Source organism: Dipteris shenzhenensis, chromosome 13, assembly GCF_047967505.1.
Source record: "Dipteris shenzhenensis isolate YYH24624 ecotype China chromosome 13, Dip_SZ_1.0, whole genome shotgun sequence".
Taxonomy (NCBI): domain Eukaryota; kingdom Viridiplantae; phylum Streptophyta; class Polypodiopsida; order Gleicheniales; family Dipteridaceae; genus Dipteris; species Dipteris shenzhenensis.
Window position 1 is genome coordinate 21,241,804 of NC_141608.1, and position 22,149 is coordinate 21,263,952.

Sequence of the window (22,149 nt, forward strand, 5' to 3'; positions counted from 1 at the left end):
AGACCCATCATCTTGAAAAAGATTGCTACAAGATCAATCCTTGCACTTATTGTGGCAAGAACAATCATTCAGAGAAGTTTTGCAATGAGAAGAAGAAAAGCATGGCAAATTTGGTTGAAGAGAGAACTTAATCAACAAATGAAGTCACAAACCTTGTGGTACAAGAAAATAAAGACACTATCTTTTGAGCTTTTTTATCATCACTTTGTCAATTTTGAGGTTCTCTGCTTGGAGTAGTACTCCAAAAAGAATGTTAGATGTTTTGTGTTTTGCCTTTTGTAAACCACCTCTGGTCACCATATGATGTAGGCCATGTGATATGTGTTTGCCTCCATGGTACCTCTTGCAGACATGAGAAACGAGGTCCACACAAAGGCCTAAGACACCCTTGCTATCTTGTGCAATGATGAACCCACTTTAATCAAGAGTTCATCTGGAAAGATAATGGCATGACTAATGGAGGAAAAGAAATTGACCAAGATACAATGGCTACCACCTTTATCCAATCACTCAAATGGAGCATAGAAACTAGCAGCAAAGAACTCACCCATTGTAGTAGCCTTGATTAAGTCGCAGCAAAGAACTCATCCATTGTAGTAGCCTTGATTAGTCGTCAATCATGGAGACAGAGATGCAATATGGTAAGGCTTGCACAATCTAAGAGGGAGCTTGGATTGAAGTATTTCCACAAGAGCTACGAACTATCCAGACGACAAAACGACGACAAAAGAACTCAAGCCTTGGATATATGTGATTTTGAAACTTAGCAACAAGTTACCACACTTAAAGTAGTAGCAAGTGAAGACATGCAAAGCATGTGTGTGTGTGTTCGAGTTCTAGAAAATCGCCCTTGGAAACTAGGTGCTACCAAGAGGACTATCCAAGTACAGAAGGTTAACAAAACGTTCAGCATGTTCATGGATTTTGTTGCACAATCTAAGAGGGAGCTTGGATTGAAGTATTTCCACAAGAGCTACGAACTATCCAGACGACAAAACAACGACAAAAGAACTCAAGCCTTGGATATATGTGATTTTGAAACTTAGCAACAAGTTACCACACTTAAAGTAGTAGCAAGTGAAGACACTTAAAGTAGTAGCAAGTGAAGACATGCAAAGTGTGTGTGTGTGTGTTCGAGTTCTAGAAAATCGCCCTTGGAAACTAGGTGCTACCAAGAGGACTATCCAAGTACAGAAGGTTAACAAAACGTTCAGCATGTTCGTGGATTTTGTTAAGACAAGGCATTGTCACATAGATGTTGGAAAGGTGACTCTATAAGCCAAAAGGCTTTCTTTTATTAAAAAATGGCATTCAATAATATAATTCTTGGAAAAAGAGCTTATGTAAGTGAACAGAAAGGTGCTTCAATTGTAGCTATACTCCAAAGCAAGGATTTGATGCCTATCACCATCCAATGCAAACAACAATGAGTTGGTCTGCGATGGGAAGGTGGCGGGTGTTGAGTTTCTAGCTACTTGTTATTTATGTTGAGAGTAAAGAAAGAGTCCAAGAGCATCCTAAAAATGAAAGACTTACATTGAGAAAGCTTGACTACTGTGATGTGACTCACAACACAAGTACAGCCTCATATAATCTAGATACTAGACATTAGAGTACCAAAGTGCATATGGGATACCTCCCAATATGACACATGGCACCTCCTGTGTCTGTTAGTCCAAATCCATTAGTTTGGATCACTCACTCAAGATCCAATAGTTTGTATTTGTGGTTGACATAGTCTCAGTCACATAGTCTGGGATCATTAATTTGGATCTGGCAGTCCATATCTATCCATCCAGATCCGTGGTAACATCCGGATCACATTGTTTAGGTCATACAATTTGGGTTCATTAGTTTGGGTTCATCAGTCCAGATCCACAAGTTTAGATCCATTAGAAAGATCCATGATTTGTCATCTAGGTCACACTTTCAAGTCATCTAGTCTGGGTCATCTAGGTCACGCTTTCAAGTCATCTAGTCTGGGTCATCTAGGTAATGCTTTCTAGTCATCTAGTCTGGGTCACATGGTCACACAATTCCATAGTAAAAGAAGTTTGAGTGCATTATGAAACTTCTAGAAATAACAACAATAACAAAGGACTAGAATTTTAATTCAACCAGATTCATTACCCGGATCCATGGTCCAAATTTGCAATATGAATCCTTAATGTGAATCACAACCTCATATATTTATCATTTTGGGTTTATCAATTGCGTAATATAGTTTCATCAAGATCCATAGTATGTGTTAAGACATATATTGGTTATAGGGGAGAATTCCTTCTAGAAGAGAAGAAAGAAATAAGAGTAGGTGGGAAATTGCTATAGGAGAGGGGTCACTTGTAGGAGAGAATTTCACAAAGTAGAGATTTCCTAGCAAAAATATGTATACTCACATTTTGCAGGGTCTATTAATACGGCTTCCTCTCGTACTTAATAGAGTGCACCTTCGGCACCGTCTCATCGTCCGACACCAACTGCACATCCGTTACCTGTTGTTGGCCCACGTTGGGTTCCAGTCAGAGTGAGAGTGGCTTCCACCATATCTTCATCAGGAGGCACCCTCACCCACTCTGAACCCTATAGGAAACAGGAAGCGGTTCCCCTGGGAGGAGTAATTAAGCCTCCATCTTGAGTGTTTTATCGCATCGCTAGTTGAACCGCTGAAGAACCCAACCTAGGGCTTTTGCCTCGGCAGAAGCTTTTTCCAAAGGATTCCCTGGAATTTAGTATTAGAAGGCTTAGCTAGGCAGAGCTAGTTGAACCGCTGAAGAACCCAACCTAGAGCTTTTCCCTCGGCAGAAGCTTTTCCCTCGCAGGAACCGATAGAAGCTTCGGTCACCGGTAAGCGGCAAAAGCACCCACTAGCAAGCGGCAGAGGGAATTGCACTCACCGGTGATAAGCAAAAAAAAAGGGGGAAAGCCTGGAAAATATTCAATTACCAATTCACAATTGAAGATGTAGCTGGGACACCAACGAGATCAGCAGCAATGTGGAGCTCAATAGGAAATAAGCAAACAACCAGAGCATGTATCACAAGATAGTGATTCACGTATGTTTTTGATTCGTAACTCTCTGTTAGCTCAAAAAAAAGCTTCAGCAGAATTTAGCTGGGTGGATTAACTTCGGTGCTACTCCCGTGATCTACAGTAGGAATAGTTGTTGTGTGTAACATTTGGTATCAGAGCCAGGTTAGGAGTTAGAGAGGGATCGTGGTCTACGACAGAACCAGCAATGGTCGACGGGAGGCCTTCGATGATTCAGGGATGAGCGACGCAGGATTACGGAGGTTATGGGGAACCTGTAAAACTCGTAAGCTGTGACTGGAGCGACGCTCAAGCAAAGCTATTGATAGCAGGCGTGGAGCGTAGGTGTGGCGACTCGACCACTTGTGACCTCCACGCGATGGATAGATGGGATCGACGCTGAGGGGCGACGACGAACTTGGAGGAGGCTACCCGTGATGACGAATCGCTATTGGTGGTCCTCCCGCACCGCTATCAAGATTTTGCTGTGTGTTAGGACTATTCGTGGGCTTACTGGTAGCTCGTGAATGGGGAGACCCTTCGACGCAGATAGCCCATGACTGACGCCAGATCAACGGAGAGCCCAAGGGAAGGTACTAGGAGCGATTCGGCTATTGCTGACCTGTGACGGACGGACGAACGAACAGAGATACGTATCGAGGGATTCCAAGGTGCAACGTGGCATGACGCAGGGTGGAGCGCTATTCGACGAGCAGCTGGCCGTGATTCAGAACTTGGTTGCAGACTGGTCGCAGGAGCGCAGGGGCTTGAATAGTGCGGGAGACTGTTGGCTGGATTTGCATGAAACCAAGAACCCTGTGACGAAATCGTTGATGACCAGGGAGCTCTCTTTGACCTCCATCAATTCCGTGTTTTTTTTTTCTCTTAATTTAGTCGGTTGATGCTCTACTTTCATAGACAGGATCTCGTAAGTGATCAGTCTGCATGAGGCTTTGATGCTGTAGCAGGGACAGATTATGCTTGAGGTTATGCCTATGTGCTACAGTCAGAGTTAGTTTGCAGGAGCTTCCCTAGGAAAGGGAAAAGCGCTGTTTGAGATATATGCCTGTATCAAATGCTTAATTAGTGTGAATCTGGGATTGCAGGAATTCCCTAGTACAGGGAATTGTGTCAGAGTGTTAGTACACTGAATTGTGTCAGTTGTAAATACAGTTTTCTAGCGGTGTTTTAAAAAAAACCAAAACAAAACAAAACAAAACATCCATTGAATTGAATGGAGGCAGAAGAAGGGGCTTCCAGGAGGGACCCTGGTGAGTCAGGAGTCCGGCCGACCCAGCAGGTGTCGCGCCTAGTAGCTCATACCTTATCTGGCAGGATTGCATTGCTGGAGGATGCCTTGCAATAGTTGTTAGCGCAGTAGCTACAGGCCAATGCAGGGGAGTCTGAACTTAGGAGAGCGATACACAGTATGTCTGCCAAACCTTCTCGAGAGGAGAAGGGAAAGGCTCCAATGGAACCGGAGTCTAGTGTCCATACGGTCGAGCCTAGGAAGGCTAAAGTGCCAAATATTGCCAATTATAGGCCAGAAAAGTATTTTGGTCGGATGAACGACCGTAGTTCCGATGTCATTGAGACCTGGTTACATAAATGGGATGAGGCGTTCGCCATTTGTGAAATCAAAAATGACATCAAGAAGATCCGTGAGGCCACCCACATATTTAGTGAGGCAACGGATCAGTGGTGGATTAAACAACAAAAAGATGGTATAGCATCCACTACCTAGGAGGGGTTTAAAAGAGAATTCAGGAAACACTTCTTACCTCCCGACGAAGCATCCCGAGCTTGGGATCAATATAGGAACCTTCGTCAGGGAAATTTATCGATGGCAGAATACACTGGTAAGTTTCGAGAGAGTGTAATGAAGGTTGATGAACCCCTGCCTCAATCAATCCAAGTGAAAGATTTCATATTTGGATTGATTTATCGAATAAAAATGGAAGTTCGGGCTAAGTATGCGAACGCGTTAGATGATGCAATAGCTATAGCCCTGAACTATGAAGATGCCAAGGGCAGCAGGCCAAGTGGGTTTGCATAGGTCAGAACCCAGTATGGGTATCCGAAGAAATCTGGGTTTAAAAAGAAATGGATTAGTAGAGGGAGTGGTTCTCAGCCGAGTGGTCAAGCCAAGCAGGCGAAACCAGCTGAAACTCCTAAACCAAGTACCACCATTGGAGTGACGAGGAAAGTAACCCCAATGGCAGCCCGGGCTTGGTCTAAGTCTCCCTTAAACCCAGAACAAAGGAAAAAAGCGAGGAGAGAAGGCTTATGTTTTGGTTGCCTTCAGCCTCATTAGTGGAAGGATTGTCCACGTAACAAAGATCGTCGGATGGCTGAGATGGTGATCTCAGAATGCGACGTGGAGATGGTGGGAAGTCCCAAAGCGGAAGAGATGCAGATTCAGCTAGCCGGACCTTCTCAGAGGTTAGTACCTGTGTTGTTAAGTGTGTCTGTTACTAAGTTAGTAAGCGGTGCACCTGATAACATCCTTTCAAAGCCCGCAGCAACGGGGTATACGGTTTTCGATGAGCCCGAGTTAATTAAAATGAAAGGGCAAGTAGCCAGTCATGATGTGATTGTGTTGTTTGACTCACCGTCAACACACAATGTAATCAACTCGAAGCTTATTAAGAGGCTCAAGTTGAAAACTAGTCCATCTGACTATGCTTATACGGTCAGGATGGCGGACGGAAGTTCAACTGAAGTATGGGACCAAAGGGTTACCCAGTTGGAACTTCGAATTCAGGACTATGTTGAGAAGCTGGACTTTAAATTGACCAGACTTGCTGACGCAGATATAGCCCTAGGCATGGCTTGGCATTTTTGGAAAAATCCAGCCATTGATTGGAAAAAACATATTTACCAGTTCAAGATGAACGGGTAGAATATGTTTTGCGAGGTGAAAAGGATTTACCTCGAGGACCATTGATTTCAGCCATGGAAATTCGGAGGACTCCGAAAGAGTTTCTGTGTCCGTGTATAGCGCATCGGTAGAGTCGATTGATGATGCATCGACTAGCACTGAGGCTACCCAAGATGGGAAAATGGCCGAGTTGGCTAAAGAAATATCAGAGAAGTTCTCTGAATGTTTTAGGGATGAACTACCTTATGGGTTACCTCCAGAGCGGAAAGTTCAGCATAAGATTGAACTGATGCCGGGGGTAGAACCTGTAAATAGACCTCCCTATAGAATGAGCTTCATTGAAGAGATAGAGGTGCGTAGACAAATGGAAGAATACCTCAAGTTGGGGCAGATTCAACCAAGTTTCTCACCTTTTGCTTCGCCAGTGATATTAAAGAAGAAAAAGGATGATACGTTTCGCCTCTGTATAGATTACAGAGCATTGAATAATATCACTGTTAAGCACAGGTATCCGATGGCTCGGATTGATGATTTGCTAGATGCATTACATGGAGCCTTGATTTTCAGCAAGATAGATCTTAAGTGTGGCTACCATCAGATCCGGATTAGAGCCGAGGATGTGCATAAAACCGCTTTTAGAAGCAGGTTTGGTCATTACGAGTTTTTGGTAATGCCCTTTGGACTTACCAATGCTCCAGTGACATTCGTCATGCTTATAAACGATTTACTACGTCCGTATATCGGAAAGTTTGTAGTACATTTTGTTGACGATATTCGAGTGTTCAGTAAAAGTATTGCTAAGCATCGTGAACACTTGAGAATAGTGTTCAGTACTTTGAGGAAAGCTAGTCTTTATGTAAATAAAAAGAAAACTATATTGTGTATGGTTAGGCTTGAATATTTAGGGTTCATAATTACTCCACAGGGGGTAGAAATGGATCCGAAGAAAGTGGCTGCGATACTAACTTGGCCAATCCCTCAGAGTCTGACCGCGTTCGCGATCATTCTTGGGATTTGTCCAATTTTATAGAAGGCATATCAAAGGATATTCCGAAATAGTATCGCCATTGACTGATCTGACCTCAGATAAAGTACCTTTTATTTGGAGACAGAATCAACAAGAAAGTTTTAACACCATAAAACAAGCTGTGGTCACAGGACCGGTGTTAAAAATAGATGATCCCCAGAAACCGTTGTTCCTGGAAACCGATGCAAGTGGCATTGCGGTAGGAGCAGTTCTCCTTCAAGAGGGAAGGCCAGTAGCCTTTGAAAGCAAGAAGCTTTCTCCCTCTCAAAGGAATTGGCCAACTCATGAATTGGAGTTGTATGCTGTTATCCATGCTTTGAAAACATGGAGGCATTATTTGTATGGTTCAGAGTTTTATGTGGATGTGGATCATGATACTCTGAAACATTTTCGTAAACAGCCTGACTTGAGGGGCCGCCAAGCTAGGTGGGCAGAGCTCATGCAGGAGTTTAATTTAACGATTCGGTACCGAAGAGGAAAAGATAATAAGGTTGCTGATGCGTTGTCTCGCATTATGCACAACGTGAGTTTCATGGTATTAGAGAGTGCTCTAATGACTGAGATCAGAGAAACTCAAAAAGTGGACGAGTTTGTCCATAACTTATGGCCTAAGGCTCATGTGTTAAAACCCGGGGAAAATGAAAAGGATGACCTGGCATCCAGAAAAGGCCAAACTTATGCAAGATATACCATAAGGGATGGTATGCTGAAAAGAAATGGCAAGGTTGTAGTACCTAGTCAGAATGATCTCAAGCAGAGAGTCATTCGACAGTGCCATGATAGCCCATGTGCGGGACATCCAGGGGTCGAGAAGACATATGATCTCGTGAAGCGAGATTTCTTTTGGCCAAAGATGAAAAAGCATATTCATGAATATGTGACACGGTGTTTTTCGTGTCAGGTAAGTAAGGCCGAGCGGGTGAAGCCACCCGGACTTTTACAGCCCTTGGAGATACCACTAAGTAAGTGGGAGAGCATTTCCATGGACTTTATTGTAGGGCTGCCTACGATGCAAGGAGGGTATGATTCTATCCTTGTGGTGGTTGATCGTCTAACCAAGATGGCTCACTTCATTCCAACTAGAGAGTCTGTTAGTGCCCCGCAAGTGGCGGATTTGTTTATTAGACATATATTTCGTCTGCATGGATTGCCTAGATCCATAGTGTTAGACAGAGATGTTAGATTTACCGGTCATTTTTGGACAGCGGTATTCGAGACACTAAGGACTGAGTTGGGAATGAGTAGTGGGGATCATCCTGAGACGGATGGTCAGATGGAGAGAGTCAACCAGACTTTAGAGGATATGCTGAGAGCATATGTGTCATTGAGGCAACATACATGGGACAAGTGGTTGCCATTGTTGGAGTTTGCCTACAATGATAGGAAACATTCCTCTACCGGGTTCAGTCCGTTTGAGCTGAACTATGGTTATAGACCAGCAAATCCAACTATAGTTGGAGTAACTCAGAAAGTGCCTAGTGCCGCGAACTTTGTGGTTCAGATGCGGGAGATGCTAGCACTTGCAAGAGCTAATATCCGCCAGGCTATGGATAGAGCCAAGGTGTAGGCGGATGAAAACCGGTCTATAAGAGTATTTAAGGAAGGAGAAAAAGTTTTTCTCAGAGTTCCTTCGCACTCGAAGTCGTTGACTTCAGGAGAGTGTGCTAAATTATCACCTCGATACTGTGGGCCGTGGTTAATCCTAAAGAGAATAGGCAAGGTAGCCTATAAATTTGAATTGCCACAGGGGTGTAAGGTGCACCTGGTTTTTCATGTTTCGCGCTTAAAGAAATTTTTACATACAGGTGACTTACTAATCGAAGGTGTGGTTTTGTTTCAGGAGATAGAGGATAATGCGAGACGCAAACCAACAAGAATCCTGGACCGAGGAACAATGCAAATACGAAATCGGAAGATACCCACGGTGTTGGTTGCATGGCATGGTCAGCCTCTATCCGAAGCGACTTGGGAATCCGTATACCAGTTGCGGAGAGTGTTCCCAGATTTTATCATCGAGGATGCTGATGTCTGAAGAGGAAAGGAATGTTACGCTCTAGCCGAGGTAGCATGACCTCGGAAGAATCAGTCGACATTTCCCCTAAAGGATCTATGTTTGTAATTATTTGTTTGCACTTCATGTAAATGATCGGGAGGGAATTAATGTCAAGGTCCTAGGTGAGGGTTGATAGCACCAGACTAGGTGGATCTAAGGCTAAGGGCCTAATGCAAGGAATGTGCCTAGGGGCAAAGGATTTTAATGCATCCCAAGAGAGGGGTGAAATGTTGCATTAGGAAGGCCCTGTGATGATGACATGTGGCATCTAGATCCATCTAGGGAGATGGGGCTTGTTGAAGCTAGAGAGAGAAGAGAATAGTGATTTTCACGTATGTTTTTGATTCGTAACTCTCTGTCAGCTCAAAAAAAAGCTTCAGCAGGATTTGGCTGGGTGGATTAACGTCGGTGCTGCTCTCGTGATCTGCAGTAGGAATAGTTGTTGTGTGTAACATCACAAGCGTGGGATTGTGACATCCTTGGGCAAAGGATAGACTAAGCAAAGAGCCCTAGGGTAGCACCAGAGCAACAAATGAGGTGCAAATGTGATCTAGCGACAGAGGGTGATGGTTGGTGGCACGGTGACGGACTTTGTAGGGTGCATGCCAATTTTCTTGATTGCCACATGACACTGCATGGGTCACCCCTCCATCGAGCCTATCCTAAATCTCCATATTCCCACGTGGCACAAAATTAAGCATGGTAAAAAGGTCCATTTAACCACCTCTTAAAGAATTTTTACAATTTATCACATCAACCTTAAGGCATCATTTCGTACTTGAATGATTTGTGAGGCTTTATTCGCCAGTAGTCTAATTTCTTAAGCATCTCCTCATGGACAAAACTTGTTTACCCAAACCAATAAAAAGGCCTCTACTAGCCTCCAAAGATTTTCAAAGGCTTCTCCTCAAGCAAACAGAAGCAATAAGGCTTGAATATTCAAAGCATGCTCAAGTAGAGAGTGGATGTTGTTCAGACTAAATGGTATTATCTTGGACCATGTTTGAGTAGACACTCTCTTACAATGAGGATCAAAGTCAAGTCTTCAAGGACTGACCTTACTAAGCTCTTGCAGCCTGTTTTATCTGAGCTTTTCCAATTCTCTTCTCTATCTTTCCTCTTCTTCTTTCTCTATCTTCTCTCCTCTACGACTTCGTCACAAGCTCAAGACTATGTTAAAAGTAGAAGATGATGGTTCAAGGTATCTCAAGGCTCACGCTCTCCTTTGCTTTGATACCATGTGGAAATTGGAGGTATGAGGGAGGACACAAAATAGACCATCCCACGTAGACCTACAAATATATATCTATTAGAGATATAGGATGGGATTAGGGTTAGCTCCCTTGCCCTAGTATACTATCTTGGAACACACTAATCCATGTACACATGAGACCATCAAATTAACTATTCTAACATAGAGAGTTAGTGATCTTTCCAAGCCACATTCTTGTATTCTTTGAAAGGAATTGACCTACTTCCATAGTTAGGTATAGATATGCTTCCATTAAAGCTATATTGTCTTTATTGAAAACATGGGGGATTTAAGCTAGAGAAGTGGAGAGGACAAAGAACCAAATGGATTTAAGCTAGAGAAGTGGAGAGGACAAAGAACCAAATGGAGAGAAGGAGAAAGTAGAAGGATAAAAAAAAAGTAACAGGAGGAGACAAAGGAGAAGGGCAAATAGAACAAAGAGTAAAAGAACTACTGCGCATTGATAAGAAATGAAGTGAGAGGAGGAAGGGGAATAAAGTGAAGGGAGTTTGAAATAGAGTTAGTAGAGGAAGAGGAAAAGAAATGAAGATGGGTTGGACCAAGAGAAGGGGGGGTATGGCAAGGAGGAGGTTAGAAGCAAGAGAAATGAGATGGAGAGGGGTGACAAAGTGAAGGTGAGAAGAAATGCTATGAAGGGGCTCGTAAACAAAAGGAGAGGACATTGAGAGTGAAAGGGATTGGAACAAGAAATCAGATGTGAGAGCATAAAGGACAGCTTATATGTAGTTGCTAACCAAATGAAAGGAAAACAAATTTGAAAGGGAGGATAAAGTAGTGCACGGAATAGCTGAGTGGAAGTGTGCAAAAGAACAAGACAAGGAGAATGCAAAAAGAGGAAGAGATATTCCAAGTCAAAGGAGGGACAAGATAGGAAGGGGTACAAAAGGCTTGGCATGCTTGGGGTGGGGAGAAAGCAGCCTAGAAAAACAAGAAGAGACCCACCTACAAAGAGCCCCATAATTCTTTAGTGAAGACTTGATTATTATGGTCAATAATGCCTTAATAATTATAGGACTGGGGAAGTGAGAACCTACTGCACTCCCTGGGGAAGTTATAATCTGCTGCATTCCCTATATTTATAGTTATCCATTAAATCCATAGAGGATTCATTTAGATGGAATGAGAATCCATTGAATGATCCTTTGTGCTATTATGATATCATTGGAAATAGGGATAGGCGTATTGCATTTTCACATCAAAAAAGTTCTATAAATGCCATCAACAACTTATTATATGTATGACTAAAATCGATCAAGCCTTCTTGTTTTACTATCCGCAACATGATTGAACAATAATCAACATGTTATTTAGTATGGGTAATAGCATTTAACCATAAAATTAAATTTGCATTCTCTTTGACTAGGCTCATAAAACAAAATGGCAAACCCTTGTGCTTGCTTTCCAAACACTCGGAGTTATTTATGGTGATCTTGGAACTTCTCCACTCTATGTCTATCCAACTATCAATCTTCAAAATCCTATTGAGGAAGATTACCTAGGGATTTTGAGCATCATCTTTTGGAGCGTGACATTGGTGGGTGTTGTAAAGTATGTGTGCATAGTGCTTCAAGCTGATGATCATGGTGAAGGTATAGTTTTTCTCCCTATCTCCATTCCTTGCAAGATAACCTTTTTTTAAGCTAATGATGATAATTTTCATGAGTCATATCTTTTAACTGAGCCCAATTAGCATATCATTTCAAAAGTAGAGAACATTATCTGAAAATACAATATTCTTAAAAGGTAATACTAAAAGGCTACAAATCCATTGAAAAAAATGTATACTACACATGCTAAGGGGCTCATAAGCAACAAGGTGCCCCTTTATGTTAGGTGGTTACAACTTCATAAAAGTTAGAAACCTTATAACAACACCTGTAAACGTGCAATGGCTCATCTTTGCTTACTCCAATCGAGCCTTGATCTCTCTTCAATCCCCAACAATAGGGATCCTTAGGTCTCCTTTTTGGAGACCTCTTCCTTTAAGGATCTTTCTCTAGAACACTCTCCCAAGTTCAATGCCTATGCTTGGGACCCTTATTCAGTGCCATGTGTTCTTTAGTGGACATTAGTCTCATTAGTCTTGGTTTGTTGTATGCATGTATGCATATATGTATTGAAACATGCTTTTTCATTTTTGAGATTCCCTGTTCCAACAAGGGTGGAAGAAGGAAGAGCAAATCCAATCTCGTCACAAACGAAGCCCCATTTGATTCCATTTCAAATTGTACAAGGATCTTGTCCACCATAAACATCCCCCTAAGAAACGTGATCTTCCCCCCGACAAACTACCAGAGTCTCCTGTCACATCCATCACTGCCTTTCTCGAGCTTTCCCAAGATTCCCCAATCTCCTAGACCCTTCCCTTAGTTCCATTTACACGTGACCTAATTCCTACATCAATCTAGCCACTCTACGTCAATCTAATTGGGTCTCGACCATGCCCAAGGCATTTGAATTAGATAATTCGGGTACCAATAACCCGATTGACATGAAACGGGTCACATTCGGAAGCCCACAAGACTCCCTATTTCCCTTTGGACTCCATAGCAAAGGTGGGTTTATAAAACTTTGGTACGGCCTCCTGCACACGTGACACTAAAACCCACAAACCAACTCAAAAGCCATGAAATAAGCTTTTCACATATATATTCCCCCCCAGCTTCCAAGTATTCAACGCATGCTCAGCAAGTGCACTAGCCTTTTTGTCACCCTGAATCGATGTAGAAGCTTGTATGTAGTGCCACCTCCTTCTTTTAAGGAGGTTTTTTTGCATATATTCCATTGAGTACAATCCATTCAAGACTCCACCCCTTAGTATTTCCTCTTGAACACTACTGTCAAACTTGGTCACATCATCCAAGTAAGCCCACATGCTATTATGAAACACATCACCGAACAGAACTCCACAACCACTCCGTGTAGCTTGCTTTGGTACACAAAATCCAGGTACAATATGAGTAGACATGGCTTCTGTGTTGTATACTAATGTGTCCTCTATTCTAGAGGTTGCATCCAATGCATTTACCATTTCAAGAGATGCATTTCACCTCGTTCTCCGAATATGCACGGAAACCCTCATTCTCAAGTAGTGTATATGGGCATGACCAAGCTTGATCCTCTTGAGCAACATGAGAACTCTTAACACATTCTTGTCCATTGGAACTTTGCTTGCTAAACAACAAGGCAAAGTCACCATGAACATTCCCCCAAGAAAAGTGATACTCCCTTGACAAACGCTAGACTGTCCACTGCCACCTCTCTCTAGAACTCTCCCAAGATTCCCTAATCTCCAAGACCCTTCCCTTAGTTCCATTTACACCAGACCTAATTCCTACGTCAATCTAACCACTTTAGCCTGCCTGGGGACTTGAACAATCCCAACACAATTCAATCACATAACGCAAGTTCTAGTAACCCAATTGATATGACCTCCCTCTGGACTCCTTAGCATAGGTGGCTTTATAAAATCCCAGTACGACCGCCCGCACCAATGACAGTAAACCCCCACAAACCAACACAAAGGCCATGAAATAAATATTCACATAACAATATCTATGTATGCTTTCCGAGCTTTCTTGCTTCCAACTTGTGTTCATTTTCCTTTCAAGTAAGAGGCAATATACAACAGCCAACTGCTAACCAAAATTGGGTACGTGAAAGGAAAAATGGAGTAACAGAGTAATAGGAAGCACAAGGAAAAATAGGACAGTAATAGAGTACACTAAGAGTAACACGTAGGAATAAAAACGTGCCTGAAATGTTGTAGTCCAAAAATGTAAATACAGCTGTGTGTAAGCTTCAGGGAGTACCTAGTTGTGTGTCTGCTTCAACGAGCACCTACCAGCACTATCAAGGATATGACTCCAAAAGAGTCATTCATAGGGGTTAATCCTCGGTGAAACACTAGAGTATTTGGCTGCATGCCTATGTTCATGTACCAGACTGCATATCCACTGATTATGCAAAGGTGCAAAAGCCATATAGGATGTATGATATGCAGAGGAGAAAACTCATAATCAATAGAGATGTTGTGTTTGATCTTGGCATGGCTTATACCAAGCGTAAAGAGATTTTGGAATTTACTCATAGTTTTGTCTAGAGTTGCTTACAAACTCCCTTCTTTCCTTTGTTCTAGAAAAACATTATAGTTTGTAAGATTGGATATATTCTAGTCTTATGAAGAGATATAGATGTCATTCTTCATGCTCTACTAATGCAGAAATGACACTTTTCTGTGGATGAAAGAAGAACAACCATAGGGTGCATATTGTCACTTGAATTAGATGAAATAACATGGAGTAAAAAGTAAGAAACAATTGCATTACCATCCATTGAAATAGAGTACAATGTACACCTGCGGTAGTGTGTGAAGATACTTGGTCAAGGCTTCTACTTAGAGAAATTGGGATGCCATAGTGAAATCTAAAGCCGTGTTTTGTGGTAGAATCAGCTGCGTATGTTGGTCAAAAATCTTGTGTCTCATGCGGAGTATTAGGGAAAATGTGGTAGCATTAGGACCTCAATTTTTTGCACCTGCAAGCAGTAGGTACTGATATCTTCACAAAACCATTGAGCACTGTAAATTTGAAATAGTTAGAGGGATGCTTGGGCTGGAAAATATAAAAGTGAACATAAAGGGAAATTGTAATGCTCAGTTTTTACAACAATGTAGACCCAGATATCCTCATGGCCTGCTAGCACCTGCGAGGTCTCCTCTGCTTGAAAGAGTTGCAGTTAGAAGGAGGTAGTCATCCCTAGGATCTCGTGTGGATGAGAGTAGATTTGGCCCCTTCATCTCTACTGTTGTCACTGTGTCCCTGCTGCCCATGATCTGGAAGAACTGCCATGTTATCCTATCACCTTGCTGCGCCCACCTCGCTCTAAAGGAGTGATAGGAGTACTTTGCATGTTGGATCTCTGTCATTTATAGGTCAAGTCTGGCACTCTTCATACCTATCTGCAAGCAGCGTCTCTTGGAGGCTACTCTTACTTTGTACCCTTTTTGGACGACTTTACCAGGCACACTTGGGTTTACCCTTTGAAATCCAAGTCAGATGTCTTTGCTAGTTTTAAGCATTTTCTTGCCATGTCTGAAAATGAGAGCAGACACAAGCTCCTCACATTCCGCACTGATAGGGAGGTGCGTGCATGTCCCGTGAGGTTGCTGACGTTTTAGCAGCTTGGGGCATCATACATCAGTTATAGCATCGAAATGAGTTTTAGAGTGGAAGAGCTGGACTTGCTAGGTATATGCTAAAGGGTAAGTCTTTGCCCAACAAATTTTGGTTGGATGCCATCATCTGTGCCAACTACGTGCTGAATAGAGCACCAACCAGGGCATTGAAGACCATTACTCCCTATGAGGCATGCACAGGCCGTAAGCCAGTGATTTCACATAGGAGGGTCTTTGGTTGTTTGACATATGCAACATGTCACATCTCAGCTGCGGCACAAGTTGGAGTACAAGGTTGTATGAGGGTCTTCGGTTGTTTAACATATGCACATGTCCCGTCTCAGCTGTGGCACAAATTGGAGGACAAGATAGTGAAGTGTATTTTCATTGGCTAGCTCACAAAGTAAAGGCTATAGATTGTACCAACCTAGCACTGGAAAAGGCATTGTTAGTAGAGATGTTATCTTTGTTGAGAAGCAGCTTTGCCTTGGCTTGACTGTCAAAAACAGCCTCTGTTAATGCCTTAGATGTCTTTGACTCATTGTTGATCCTTTTTAAGTCTGGTACAGATTCAGATCAGCCATTGTAGAATTTACCTCTCCCAATTCTCAGCCTCAGCCTGATGCACATGTTCAGCTTGATTCGCCTCCGCAAGATGCTAAGATGACAATGCTGTTGAGCAAGTAGTTGAAAGGGCTGCATTAGACAGCACAAAACAGTCCCAAAAGGCTATTGGATACCCTTAAAGATAGCAAGCAGGATGAACCTTCTGCTGCCCATACTAGAGGTGCATAACGCCAGAAGCATGGCCATTTTTCTAGATGTTGCCTTGATTGCCACAACTTATAATGGAGGAGCCTTTATGGCACAAGGATGCTTTTGACAGCAAAGATGGAGGGATGCTATGTGGGAGCTGTGTGACTTGCCTCCTGGTTGTGTGCTGTTGGCACGAAGTGAGCCTACAGATTGAAATGGAGAGCTGATGGCACCATATACCGCTACAAAGCCCATCTTGTTGCCAAAGGCTATGCTCAGTAGCAGGGCATTGACTTTTTAAGAAACATTTGCCCCCACTTCACGCATCACTACCATCCATTGTCTCATTGTTATTGCAGCTCACAGGCATTGGGAAGTGTATCAACTAGACTTCAAGACTGCTTTTCTTCATGGTGACTTGCTTGAGGAAGTCTGGTATTCCAGCTGTGTACAGCCTTATATAGATTGAAGTAAGCACCTCGGGCGATATGCCATGATTCATGTACATCTGTTACATCTTGGTTTTCATAACAGCCCTACTACAACAAACTTTGTGTCCCAAAGTATGGAGCAGATTTGCTCATTCTTATTCTTTATGTGGAAAACATGCTTATCACTAGGCCATCTACTCAGCAAATTGCAGCGTTTAAGCTGATTTGCAGACCTCTTTTGCCATGATAGATATACACTATCCATCCAGTCTCCACCCAAAGAAGTACATGACTGTATGCAGCAAATAAAGAAATGTTTCCATGGCTCTTGCACATGCATAAGTCCCCTTACCACAATCTTGCAAAGCAAGGTCCTACATTGTAAGTCTGGATCTATGATATTGAGACTCCCTTCCCTTGTGGGAAGGATCAAGGTCTCCCAAGATACCCTGGCTAAAGCGTCTGTTGTACCATCTAGTCCACTCCATAGAAAATTCCTTATAGGCTTCTTTGCAATTCCTAGAATGGCAACCAACAAGAGCGAACAAATCATGTCGTGGCCAACAGAGCCTGCTTAACAACCACCACCCTGAAAGCAAGGTCAAGTTTGGCTGAACAACTAAACAAGCCGGTGAAGCAACTAAGCCCAGCGTCATGATATATCGGCTGCTAACATGGTTTGCAGCTTCCTCCTTAAAAGCCCGACGACTTCAAACGATCTGGAAAACCCACAAAACCGTGTCTGCTGCTTAGCAACGAAAACAATATGCAATATCTTGCAGGTTGGAACCTCGATCGCAAATGTAGGAGGCACAGAGGCAAGTTCGAGATTTTTTCTCTTCTAGGCCGCAAGCTTGTATAGATCGATGAGAGTCACGTGGAGTCTGTTGATCTTCAGCTAGTGTTTCATGTAGGAGCAGCTGCTCATAGTCTTCTAGAAGCCGTAGAGGTCATAGACAAATTCTTTACACAATATTTAAAGGCAACAAACCCCGTAGGGTTGAGTCGATCAGTTGCGACATTCTCTGTCAAGTCAGTTTCTAATAGAATTATGTTTTCCTCTCATTTTATTATCACATGTACCTGGGTGTTGCAACCTAAGATCTTTGCTGTGACAAACTGAAATATCATATTCGTCATATACTGATCTCCATGCTGTGTGTAAAAGTTAATTTCATGCATTCAAAGTAGCCTTGCAAATCCTAACAATTCAAACTATCGAAAGCATTGTAAGAATTAAGTCTCGTAGGAATGCCTAAAGCTACATGCCTACAGACAAACTGACCAAAGGAACACCATGATGACAAATGAGCATAAAGTGATTTGGTATGGCAACTATTATATTCTTTTCTGTAGAAAGGTAAATAGGGTTGTCACCACAGCCTGAAGGTTTTTGTCCTTTAGCTCTTTGATTTTAGTGTCAAGCCAAAAAAGTGCCTTTCCATAAACTTCTCTAATGCTAAGAAAGCTTCTAATGCAAGATTTACTTGTCTGCAATAGGTGGAACATTTGCTCTGTATTCATTACTTTGCCAGCATGCTCAGATTGGTGCACACTCAGGAAGAAGGCGCTCTGACCTAAGGTCTGATATACACTTATCACACTTCAGCAAACACGCTCGTATGAAGTCAAAAACAAAGGATCTTCTTGAAAATAGCACGGTAGCAAGAAAGCTAATCCTTTTCCTGGTGATGCTTGGTACCTGCATGCTGATTGGTGATGGCATTTTGACACCTTCCATATCAGGTGAGTGGATTTCACAGAATAGAATATGAAGGAAGCTTTGAACTTAGCGAAATCTTTGTATTAGATTCATAAGCTGCCTCATTTTCGCCCTGATATTGAATGTGTGAAGTTAGCTCAAAATTTTCATTTGTCAAGCAAAGAATCAGAACTCTCATGTATGTGAGTGTACATAAGTATTATTATGTTACCTGGAGCATCATGTTGCCCTCTGTCTAAGTGACAAAGATGATGTTAAGCTTTATTATTTTGGATGATGAAGAAACAAGTGTTTGAAATGTTTACTAATTGTGCTGCACTTGATGTTATATACAGTTTTGTCATCCATTGAAGGGATTCAGCTTGCATCATCATTGATAACTAAATGTAAGGTTGCAGACTAAATCCTTGAACCTTCAGGATTTGATGAACAAGGAAAAACTGGTATTCACGGAGCATGTAATAACAATAATTAACGATAATTATCTTCTATCTAAAGAGACCATATTAGAGCTAATGAGTGTTCTCCTAAAGGATTATTGATAGTGTGCATCATGGGTTTTGTTTTAATTACTGCAGCTGCTGTCATAGCTATTTCAGTTGTTATCCTTGTCGCAATCTTTTTGGCACAAAGAGTAGGTACAGCTGGAGTGAGTTTTCTCTTCTCTCCTATAATGGCAACATGGTTATTGACGACGGCCCTCGTCGGAGCTTACAATGTCGCTTGTCACTATCCTGGAGTTTTCAAAGCCTTTTCCCCTCACTACATTGTGACTTTATTCTCAAGGAAAGGGAAAGATGCTTGGAATATGCTGGGTGGCACAGTTCTGTGTGTAACAGGTATCACACCCACTTATCAAAGATTTCTGTTTTGCACAGTCACGTAGTAGAAGCTCGCATCTTCAAATCTTTTCTTCTTCCAACAGGAGCTGAGGCCATGTTTGCAGATTTGGGGCACTTCAATAAACTATCCATTCAAGTACGCTTGTTTTTCATACTAAATTTCTTTCTTCTCTTACAAACAGCGAATAATTTTCTTCACCTTTGGCAAAGGATTGTGACCACTTTTGGCCCCTAAAGTAGCTCTCTGAAAGTTTGTAGCTGGTTGCAGGTGGCTTTTTCTGCCTTTGTGTATCCTAGTGTGCTAATGCAGTATGCTGGACAGTCTGCCTATTTGATAAAGCATCCTGAAGATCACAAAAATGCATTTTTCAAAAGCCTTCCAACACCTGTTTATTGGCCCATGTTCATCATTGCATCATTGGCTGCAATTGTTGCTAGTCAAGGCCTGATTTCTGCTAGTTTTTCCATAATAAAGCAATCAGTATCCCTTCATTATTTTCCGCGAGTCAAGCTGGTTCACACTTCTAAGTCTCAGGAAGGGCAGGTTTACTCTCCTGAAGTGAATTATATTCTCATGCTTCTGTGTATAGCTGTCACCCTTGGTTTCCAGGACTCAGCAACAATTGGCAATGCATTTGGTAAAGGCTCATTTTCTCATAGGGATCTTGTTCCTGAAACAGCAGTCACTATGCTTGCTTACTGCATTGAACATCTGAAAATTATATTGAAAGAATCCTAGATCTTTTCAAGGATAAATGTTGGTTTAGAAGACAAATCAAATAAATTAATGGCTTAATTTCCCCTTTCAGGAGTTGCGGTCATCTTTGTTATGTTGATTACCACTCTCCTCATGTGCCTTGTTATGCTTATAATCTGGAACACCCCAGTTGTGGTTGTCCTCTTATTCCTGGCAGTATTTGGCCTTGTTGAGGGGGTGTATATGTCAGCAGTGGTTACCAAAATCCCTCAAGGTGGGTGGCTCCCTTTTGCAGTATCCGTAATTTTGGTGATGATTATGCTAAGTTGGAAGCATGGCAGGGGTAAAAGATATGATTTTGAGGTGGAAAATATGATGAGTATAGAGGACCTGGGGTCTCTTATTTCCTCTACTGGAACTCAGCGTGTTCCAGGATTGTGCTTTTTCTACAGTGACTTGCTCCATGGTGTGCCACCAATAGTTAGCCATTATGTGAAGAATGTGCGCTCTTTGCATCAAGTCCTTGTATTTATGTCTATCAGATATATACCTGTGAAGACCGTGCTACCAAGTGAACGTTTCTTGGTGGGTCGCTTAAAATACAGAGGGGTATACAGATGCATAGCTCAGTATGGTTACATGGATACCATAGATACAGAAGCAGAAGATTTCAAAATTCTGGTAGTTGGGACTTTGAAAGAATACATTGAGTCTAAAATGGCCCATGTGTTTTCTGAGCTCCTTCACGAGTTGGAATATAGTATGGGAGACGTACAAGATTTTACATCGGGCGATATAGCTGAGCTAGAGAATGCAAAGGATTCAGGTGTTGTCTTTGTTTTGGGGAAGACAATACTCAGAACTACCAGCAGCACAAGTTGGACTGATACCATTGTCATAGGCATCTATCAATTCCTAATGAACAATTGCAGGTCCAGCATTGATACTTGGAAAATACCTCATTCGAATTTCCTGGAAGTGGGCATGCTTGTTGAGATATAACTTATGTTTTGTAATGAGTCGATACATTTAGAAGAGCATAACCACTAATCAAATTTTAGAGTATACCAGGAGACATAGTTGAGCTTTAAGAAAGGTGGTGTATGCATATGTAAATTATTTAAACCTGCAGCCCTAATTTCCTCAGGTATTGTGATTAATTCCTAATTCATTTCATGACATAATAAAGTTAAAACCTTTTTTTCCAATTTTCTGGGAAAAAAAACCCTCTTACTGGACAAATCTCCACTCCACTGACCCAAAGCAACCTAAGGTGATAAAAGCATTTAAAAACTCTAGAAATGAAAAAAACCATACTTAACAATTGTCTGTAACGTGAATGCTATGGAGAAGGATTGCTTCAACTCTAAGAAGTGAGAAGGGACCCCTCCTGCTTTGCTTCAAGGGGGCGTTGCTCCTCCCCATGGCTCCTCAGCAGTGGTCTATGAGGAGCCACTAAAACAAGCACCCACATCCAAGGCTTATGTCTAAAAGGAGAAACCAGATAAGAATATCAATAGAGAGATACATCGCACTATCGTTGCGCGAGAGTACACAAATGACTGGTTGGCTAAGGATAGAAGAGATGATCTCGGCCGACAGTGGCTTTGCATCTGGTAAGGGTTGTGTTGACAGAGAAGGAAATTAATAATAGAGCGCTGTCGATGCTCAGCCTATCAATTTGTCTAGGTCCCTCTCCTCCTCTATAATCTCTGGGAAGTGGCTTGTCTGCCCAAGTCATATAGTCAACAGGAGCTATCTGTGGTGTTCATGTGAGGGGTTACTTGAGAGCGAGTTTGTCGTGTTGTGCTCTTGGGTCTCACTTGCATCGTGTCCCCTATCGCCTTTGGCTCGAGTCACTAGCAAAAAAATCTGTGATCGCCGTTAGTTGGACTCAGATGGCCCCTCCTATGAGGCACTGCGAGATGACTTGGTGGGAAGGTCGTTTGTGTTTGTTGGGTCCTCTGTACTTGTCCTCCCTTGGAGTCCTTTGTTGTCCATTGATGAGTTTCTCTTTCGGGATTACGAGCTACGAACAACCCCGCAGGACGAAGAAGGGCTTGGATCTTGTGGACTTCGTGGAAATACGTCTTCCTGATGGTCTTACCTTCTTTTAGCAGGTCCGGTTTGGTGCCTTTCCAGATGCAGACAAGTCATTCAATGCAGATCGGAAAGTGGAGGAGCGAGTCGAGAAAGTTGCCAACCCATCTGCTACTCAAGTCCCAGAGGTGGATAAGCCGGATGCCAATGCTAAGACAGGTTC

General features: G+C 42.3%; 1 protein-coding gene across 2 annotated transcripts in view; it reads left to right on the plus strand.

The window, feature by feature from the left end:
* Nucleotides 1–20,888, plus strand: part of LOC147895155 (putative potassium transporter 17) — a 39,470-nt gene extending 18,582 nt beyond the window's left edge. For both annotated transcript variants that reach the window (XM_087384050.1, XM_087384051.1), the window contains 6 exons: nt 18,125–18,370; nt 18,683–18,733; nt 18,926–19,186; nt 19,273–19,325; nt 19,458–19,827; nt 19,999–20,888. In XM_087384050.1, coding sequence (XP_087240176.1) covers nt 18,125–18,370; nt 18,683–18,733; nt 18,926–19,186; nt 19,273–19,325; nt 19,458–19,827; nt 19,999–20,888 — 1,871 coding nt within the window. The remainder of the gene's footprint in view (nt 1–18,124; nt 18,371–18,682; nt 18,734–18,925; nt 19,187–19,272; nt 19,326–19,457; nt 19,828–19,998) is intronic.
* The last annotated feature ends 1,261 nt before the right edge of the window (nt 20,889–22,149 follow it).